The sequence below is a fragment of the Sapajus apella genome, unplaced genomic scaffold (assembly GCF_009761245.1).
Source record: "Sapajus apella isolate SASKATOON/1434 unplaced genomic scaffold, GSC_monkey_1.0 scaffold38, whole genome shotgun sequence".
NCBI lineage: Eukaryota > Metazoa > Chordata > Mammalia > Primates > Cebidae > Sapajus > Sapajus apella.
Genome location: NW_022436978.1, coordinates 6,442,178 through 6,450,959, shown reverse-complemented (window position 1 = coordinate 6,450,959; position 8,782 = coordinate 6,442,178). Strand labels below are relative to the sequence as shown.

Sequence of the window (8,782 nt, the reverse complement as noted above, 5' to 3'; positions counted from 1 at the left end):
GGATTTGGGAACTACTATACAAAAAAAAAAAAAAAAAAAAAAAAAAAAAAAAGATTATATAAAAAAAAAAAAAAAAAAAAAATACACATACTGATATATAAGTTGTAAGTATATGTAGTGTTTGTTGCTTGTGTTTTCTTTTTATCTTTTTAATAACTGTATAAGATTCATTTAGATAACCTAAATAAGTTTTCCTATTTAAAATAAGGCAGACATGAACATATTTGTATATATGCTATTCTCAGTGATGTTTTAAAGAAAATTTGCTAGTCTAAGTGTCTGAATTAAACTTTATTAAGAACTTCATAGTTCACTCCATGTTGCCATATAGCTTTTTTTTTTTTTTTTTGAGACAGAGTCTTGCTCTATTATCCAGGCTGGAGTGCAGCGGCATGACCTCAGTTCACTGCAACCTCTGCCTCCTGGGTTCCGAGTAGCTGGTATCACAGGCATGTGCCACCATGACTGACTAATTTTTGTATTTTTAGTAGAGACGGAGTTTCACCATCTCGAACTCCTGACCTTATGATCTGCCTGCCTTGGCCTCCCAAAGTGTTGTGATTACATGCATGAGCCACCGCACCCAGCCCAACTTTTTTTTAAAAAAAGACAGGCCGGGCACAGTGGCTCATGCCTGTAATTCTAGCACTTTGGGAGGCCAAGGTGGGTGGATCACCTGAGGTCAGGGGTTCCAAGAACAGCCTGGCCATCATGGTGAAACCCCGTCTCTAAAAAAAAAAATAAATAAAAATTAAAAAAGAAGACTGTTTGTAATGCCCCCAGCAAATTAACAAACCGTTGCTAGGATTGGGGATTGTTTTTCCATTTCAGCAGGTGTAAAATTGTATTTAAAAACTGTTGTGTTTCTTTGGCTAATAGTATTTTACTTTCCTCATTGTGAATTATGTTTGTCCTTTGTCTATCAGAAATCTTCTCATAAATTTGAGCTCTTTGGATGTATATAAACATTTTATATAACTTCAATTTTCCCAGTGTTTGCCATTTAGTTTACTTTCTATTGTAAATAAAATTAAGTCCTACATATTCAAAGCCTCACTTGCTTCCTCAACACAACACTAAGAGAAAAAGAAATTAGTACACTTATTCAGATCCAAAAAAAGATAAAATTATCTTACAAAACAAGCATTTAAATAAGGGTATTACGAAACAGACTCCAAAAAGTGCTAGGAAATCTTAGAAAGTTAGTGAAGTAGAAGAAACTGTCAGTAGAGGACACTGGATATGAAAGTTGGCATCTCTAAAGTTATGGCAGAATTAACATTAGTTGTGAAATAACAAAACCCAAGGAGACAGCCTAAGCTTAATCCCAATACCATCATGAACTATATGACCTCATGTGGGATCAGTATCTCTGCAGACAAAAATGGAGGCACCACCATTTACATGGCAGATCTGCCATGATGGTGAAAGCACCTGTTGGTTTCAGTTTTCCCCTCCCGTGTGGGTGACTGGTTTTCCTACAGCCTAAATTTGGTGCTGAAAGAGTCACCACTTCTCACTTTTACGTTAGCTCATATGGTACCACCTCAAAGACCTACCGGTACTTCTTGTTGCTTGTGACTTGCTCATTTGATAGTTCTGACTGTGTCTGGAACGGGAGGCAAGATTTTGCTTCAAAGTGTTTTAACCTTAATTGCACGTTTCAAGAAATGGTCCTTTCTTTAAATGAAGATTCAACTTATATAGATTGACAAAATATAAGACTTGGAAGCTTGGTGTCATTACTGAACAATAAAAGTAAGACAACAGTAAAAGCAATTACAAGCAAGCAAAAAGTAACTTTTAGAAAACAAACTTTTTATTTTACTCAGCAAACCTGACAATAATATTCCATATCCCTTTATAGGCAGAAAAAGACAAAGTTGAAGCATGTGTATATCTTAAATTATATCAAAGGAAATTAATTAAAGCATAATTTTTTCAAGCAGAATTTGCCTGCAGTATCTAAGACTACTATATAATTTGAATTGAACAGAATAGTGAACTCGAAAGCAGATTGTGTAAAAAAAACTCACAGAGATGTAGAAAAAAATGAATTTCTATATTTATTTCTATTACAATAAGACTAACATTTGAGGGTTAGGTACTAGGTTAAACATTTTACATTTATTAATTCATTTAATATTTAAACTAAGGCACAGACATAATAAATAATTCACTGAAAATCACAAAGTTTGCTTACAAGCAGCAGACAAGATCCAAACCCTGGCAATCTGGCACCAGATTAACTGCTAAACTATAATCCTTCTCAAATGACAGGCTTTAGCAATATTTACTATCATATTTTCAATAATTCCCAAAAGACATTTTTTACATTTTCATATCTCTGAAAAGGAATATGTCTTAAGAGAATGGCATCTTTTTAAATTTTCTTTTTTTGAGACAGAGTCTTGTTCTGCCGCCCAGGCTGGAGTGCAGTAGCATGATCTCGGCTCACTGCAACCCCCACCTCCCTTCAAGCAATTCCCCTGCCTCAGCATCCCAAGTAGCTGGGATTACAGACATGTGCCACCATGCCTGACTAATTTTCTTTTTTGTATTTTTAGTAGAGACAGGGTTTCACCACGTTGGCCAGACTGGTCTCAAGCTCCTGACCTCAAGCAATCCACCTGCCTAGGCCTCCCAAAGTGCTGGGATTATAGGCGTGGGCCACTGTGCCCAGCCAAGGATGGCATCTTACAATCATAATTGGCAGTATTTTTTCTTTCTTGATGGTACACCTTAGAATCCAGTGTCTTGTTTTCAGTAAGATACACATATGTATTCACTAGGCCTGCAAAATTATACCTTCATAAGTTGTGTTCTATATTCAAGGTATCCTGAAAGTATGGGAATCCCACAATCATAGAAGACAACAGTGGTGTTTAAACTAGTTGAATGCTGCATTGCAATGTGCTGAGATTTATCTATACTTGGTTATGTGGATTTATGGATTCTATCCAGTTTCAATTTAAACTTCAAAAATTGGTATCTGACAACTGGTACCTGTAGAAACCAATCATTAAAGACATATGCACTGGTGGGGCATGGTGGCTCCCACCAATAATCCCAGTGCTCTGGGAGGCAAGCAGATCACTTGAGCTCAGCAGTTTGAGACCAGCCTAGGCAATAGAGTAAAACCCCATCTCTACAAAAAATACAAAAGTTAGCTGGGTGTGGTGGGCAAAGGTGAAAGGATCATTTGAACCCGGGAGGTAGAGGCTACAGTGAGCTGTGATCATGCCACTGCACTCCAGCCTGGGTGACAGCGTGAGATCTTGTCTCAAAAACAGACAAAAAAAAAAAAAATATATACATATATATAAGCACTAATGCAAAGTATAAACAATAACAGCACTGAAAAGGCCGGGTATATATATATATATAAGCACTAATGCAAAGTATAAACAATAACAGCACTGAAAAGGCCGGGCGCGGTGGCTCACGCCTGTAATCCCAGCACTTTGGGAGGCCGAGGCGGGTGGATCACGAGGTCAAGAGATCGAGACCATCCTGGTCAACATGGTGAAACCCCGTCTCTACTAAAAACTACAAAAAATTAGCTGGGCATGGTGGCGCGTGCCTGTAATCCCAGTTACTCAGGAGGCTGAGGCAGGAGAATTGCCTGAACCCCGGAGGCGGAGGTTGCGGTGAGCCGAGATCGCGCCATTGCACTCCAGCCTGGGTAACAAGAGCGAAACTCCGTCTCAAAAAATAAAAATAAAAAAAAAAATAACAGCACCGAATCATCTAAAAAAATAACCACCTCCCTCAATTATGGTTTGATCAGTCCTGACAACTGGATAAAAAAAGAGAAATGCTAAAGACTATTTGAATATGGTTTTATATAAATGTCACTTTAAGCGTACATTGAATTTTGAGAATCATCTGATATATATAATTCATATGTAGTACATACATAAATTATAAGCATATATTTGAAATGTTTGAATTTTATTTTTAAAAATTCCTTGGTAATATTTATGTAAAATAACATCCTCTCACAACTGAGGGGTGGATAGTGGTCAAACTATCATTGCATTTCGCACAACAAAGACACCGATAAAAGGTAGAGTTCATCCTCGTTATTCTCTGATTCTTTCTTTGCAAATTTACCTACTTGCTAAAATTTGTAATGACAAAACCAGCATTTGAGGTCTTTTAGCAGTTGCTCACAGACAGACACAGAGCAGAGCAAATTTTGAGTTGCCCATTGCACACGTTCACAGCTTCGTAACCAAGGTAGCATGTTCCCAGATGGAGTCAAACAAGGTGATGCTCTGCTTTCTCATTTCTGCTCTTGTGCAGTAAAAAGTATCCTTTTCGTGGTCTATTTTGTGCTAACTTTCTTGCATTTCTGTTGGAGAATTTGGTGTGTAAAATGGCTCCCAAATGTAAAGGGCTATCTGGTGTTGGCTGAATTCCTGGGTGTGAAACCCATGGATACAGGGATACAGTGGGCCAACTGTATACTTTTATTGTTTCTGTTCAAAGAGGGTCTCATAAAGTTACTGATATTGTTTGCATGAGTTGTGACATAAATAATAACGTATATTTGCTATGGTTTGAACATCTGTCCTCTCTAAAGCCAAGCTGAAACTTGATCTCCAATGTGGCAGTGTTGATAGGTGCAGCTTTTAAGAGGTGACTGGGTCATAAGGGCTCTGCTCTGATGACTGGATTAATGGTTAGTTATCAAGTGAGTGGTTCTGGTGGCTTTATAAGAAGAGGAAGAGAGACCTGAGCTGGCACGCTCAGCCCCCTTGCCATGTGATGCCCTGTATCAGCTTGGAACTGCATAGAGTCCCCACCAGCAAGAAGGTTCTCACCAGATACACCCTTTCAACCTTGGACTTCCAAGCCACCAGGACTGTAAAAAGTAAATTTTGTTTCTTATAAATTATCATTTCAGGCATTCTGTTATGACCAACAAAAAATGGACTAAGACAGTATTGTATTACTAGTAGAATTAGTTTATTTGCTTTACAGTCACATAACAATGATCATTAAAAAACCCATCCCTTTTGCCACTTGGAACCAAACATCATGAACTTCAATGAATTAGGGTTTGATAGTTCTCTGCAAATACAGGACTGTAACTCTAACTAGACAAGTCAGTCCCTTTTAAGTGAATCTACCCTGCCACAGCTCCTACAGAAGAGGCAGCCCTATGTAGTTGAGTCAGTCTAGTACAGCGGCTTTTCAGGCAGAAAGACCTGAATGTAAATCCCAACAAATTACAGAGAGGCCAATCCATAGATTGGGACCACAGGAAATTATGGCAGATCCAAGTTGAGAGTAAACAGAAACTAAAGAAGCAGAGATGAAGAATAAGTCACTTGGTTAAATGGACCAAAAGAAGCTCATACTGGAGAATAGTTAAATAACATAAATGCCAGTGAGGACCACATTCCTGGTGCTGAAAACCCTGAAGCTACATTCGGGCCTTCTGTAGTCATGTTACTTATCTTTTAATTCTTCTTCTTTTTTTTTTTTAAAGAGATGAGGTTTCACTATGTTGCCCAGGCTGGTCTCAAACTCCTGGGATCAAGCAATCCTCCCGCCTTGGCCTCCCCAAGTGCTGGAATTACAGGCGTGGACCATCACGCCTTGCCGTTATTTATCTTTTAACTGACTTGTTTCTCTGGCTTCAGTTATGTTCCGGTGAAACTCTGTTTTCATAATTCCATTACCTATAACCATCAAACTCCCCCAGCACTCCATTTAGCGTGGCTTAGCCCAAATAGAGGTTGGAAAATTGTGGGTGAGGGAATGTAAGATTCAAGCATCCACGAGCGTGGGAGTTGCCAGACAAAACTAAGATCATTTCCAACCCCAAAAGGCCACGATTCTAAGTTGTGATCCTACCCAATATTTTCTTCAAGGTAACACAAATCCCTATGAATTTACCAGCACCAAGCAGTAGTTCCTTTTATGGTCCTAAATAAGATCCTTTATGCAGGAATGCCCTAGTTCCTATATTCTGAGATTTCACAAACATCCTCATTTAGCTTCATGACTACAAATTTCACAGGTAACTTTTCTTAAGCCTTATTTTCAGAATGTAGAGTCCTTATATTTTTATTATCTTATAACGCCCAAGCCCCCTTGCACCTCTAACCCAGTGGTGTGTTTTACGCTACAGATACTGTACTGCAACATTTCCCGTGCATAAACACCTACCTCTTTCTTTTTTTAAAGGCTGGTATATTATTCCATTATACAAACGTACCGTAATTAATACTTCACCAGTTCCTACTAATGGATGTTTCCAATTATATTGTTATAATTATTACGTACAATATAATACGTATAATAATTATAATTATTACGTACAATGCTCAGGTCAACAACTTTTTCTATGTGTATCTTTAGCGTATGCAAGAGCAACTAAAATATCACTGGGTCATTTCAAGTTGCTCCTCTTTGAACTGTTTTGAGCTTAGATCTATCTTTAAACAGAAACAAAAACTAGAAAGCACCCAAAACTCTAGTTGCAGATGCAGAAATAGAGTGTGGCACGATGCTAACGGGAGAAACGGTTTCTTTTTTGAAGGATCGCCTATTAGCTTGAGACTAGATCTTCCCAAGGGTCCTCACGGCAAGAAAATACATTGTAATTCTCGAGGAATTTTAGATAACTCAGAGATGAGGTTAAGAAATAGTAAAAGCTTAACAGTCGAAGATATGAATTCTCGAGGAATTTTAGATAACTCAGAGATGAGGTTAAGAAATAGTAAAAGCTTAACAGTCGAAGATATGAAGCTTCAATTTCATGATCTGATGTTCCCGATTACAGAAAGTTCATAGATGATGTTTAAAAATATTATATATGCACGTATGCTTTAAAAAAAAAAAAAAGGAAACATGATAAACGTCATCGCCCAGCCTTCTTAAAGATCGGTCCCACCCGCGGCTAGCCGAGCAGGTGGAGAGATCCGAGCGGCACCCGAGACACATCCACGCCGCCCGCCCGCCTGCCCGCGCCTGGGGTCTGGGTGGGTAACGGCGGCGGCGCGCAAGGCCGCTCAGCGGGAAGGAGGGGCTCTCAAGCCGTCCCTCCCAGCTCTCACCTCAGCTCCTCGTCTACACTCCCGCGGGGCTGTTCGGCCGACGCCACCACAGAGGAAGTCGTAGAGGTCTTGTTCTTTAGGATCCCCTTGATGGGCCGGTGCGAGGCCGTCGAGGCCGCCATTGCCGGGCGCTTCGGCTGTCGGCTCAGGGTCGCTGCTTGGCTTGGGATCCGCGAAGAGAAGGGTCGGCACTAGCAGAGACCCGCAGGCAACCGCGGAGTCCGCTGAGGACTAAAGCGGCCGCACCTGCTGCCTCGGAAACGGCTGCCGGAGCGGTTGTCACGACACAACGACCCCGACGCCAGAGCCAACGCCGAACGGGTGGCGGTTCCTCGCTTCCCCTTAGCAGCCAGCACTTGACCCGCGGCTCGCGAGCAGACGCTGGCCTACGGCTACGAGGCGCGAGCGACGCCGACGCCGACGCCGAAGCCAAGCGGGCCCGCCCTCTCGCGATATCTAGTGCGGGGGCGGGGCGGGGGCGGGGACGAGAACAAAGCCTACCTCCTCGCCCCGCCCCCTCCTGACCGCCCGCACTGCTCGCCCCGCCCCCGCGCGGCGCGGGGAGGCGGTGGCTGTTTCCGAGAACCTGCGGGAGAGCATTCGGGGTTGCTTCTGCTCAGACCTGTGCGTCTCTCGAGCACCCTCGTCCCACCACCTTGTGAGGCCGTAGTGTTATTTTTAACAACTGGTAATCAATTTATTAAAATTTTTATTTTTTAGATCAGCAAATTGAGGCTCGAGGTGACGTCACTCCGCAGAGAGGTTAGCTGACTTGAAGAAAAGTGATGTCTCCTCTTTCCCTTTCGCCTGCGTGAAAAGCCGAGCTGCCTATTATAAAAGCATGGACTGCCCGCATTGGAGTGGTCCTTAGAGGCCTGTTATGAAATCATAGAATGTCTGCATTGGAATCGCCTCACCTCCTTTTACCGTTGGAGAAGCCTACCGACAGAAGGGCAGCGACCCCCGCCGTCGCACAACCCGTCCTGGCCTAGAGCGCGGGAGACCGGAAGGCGGCAGAGTAGTCCCCCAGCCAAGGACCCCCTGGGCCCGCAGAGGCTGCGCCAGATTCCCTCCAGAGAGAGCACCGACTGTGCCGCACGTTGATGTGGACTTAAAGTCTCCAGAACCGAGACAGCCCATTTCCATTGTTTAAAGCCGTCCCGTTTGTGGTATTTGGTTATGTATATTATATACAAATATATTTGTTGTTGTTTTGAGACGGAGTTTCGCTCTTGTTACCCAGGCTGGAGTGCAATGGTGTGATCTCGGCTCACTGTAATCTCCAACTCCCGGGTTCAAGCGATTCTCCTGCCTCAGCCTCCTGAGTACTGGGATTAAAGGCATGCGTCACTACACTCGGCTAATTTTGTATATTTAGTAGAGACGGGGTTTCTTCATGTTGGTCAGGCTGGTTTCGAACTCCTGACCTTAGGTGATCCGCCCGCCTCGGCCTCCCAAAGTGCTGGGATTACAGGCGTGAGCCATGGCGCCCAGCCTGTGGTATTTGTTATAGCCCCTGGACCCTCCCTCACCTCCCTCTCCCATCTCCATTCCGCAGTTCGCTCATCACCAGGCTCTTTTCCATGACTCTTTCTTGATCAGGCCTTTTTATCATCCTCACCACAGGTCAAAGCACAGCAGACCGAGCCACCCAAGAGTTTCCTCGCATCTAACCCCTATCACAGCAGTCTCTCTTACATGGCTCATCT

The 8,782-nt window shown here is 42.5% G+C and overlaps 1 protein-coding gene across 1 annotated transcript in view; it reads right to left on the bottom strand.

Moving 5' to 3' along the window:
• The window catches only part of PPP1R2 (protein phosphatase 1 regulatory inhibitor subunit 2), a 28,488-nt gene extending 20,923 nt beyond the window's left edge, over window positions 1-7,565 (bottom strand). The window contains exon 1 of the mRNA XM_032298197.1: window positions 7,074-7,565. Coding sequence (XP_032154088.1) covers window positions 7,074-7,195 — 122 coding nt within the window. The 5' untranslated portion in view covers window positions 7,196-7,565. The remainder of the gene's footprint in view (window positions 1-7,073) is intronic.
• Window positions 7,566-8,782: the final 1,217 nt, after the last annotated feature.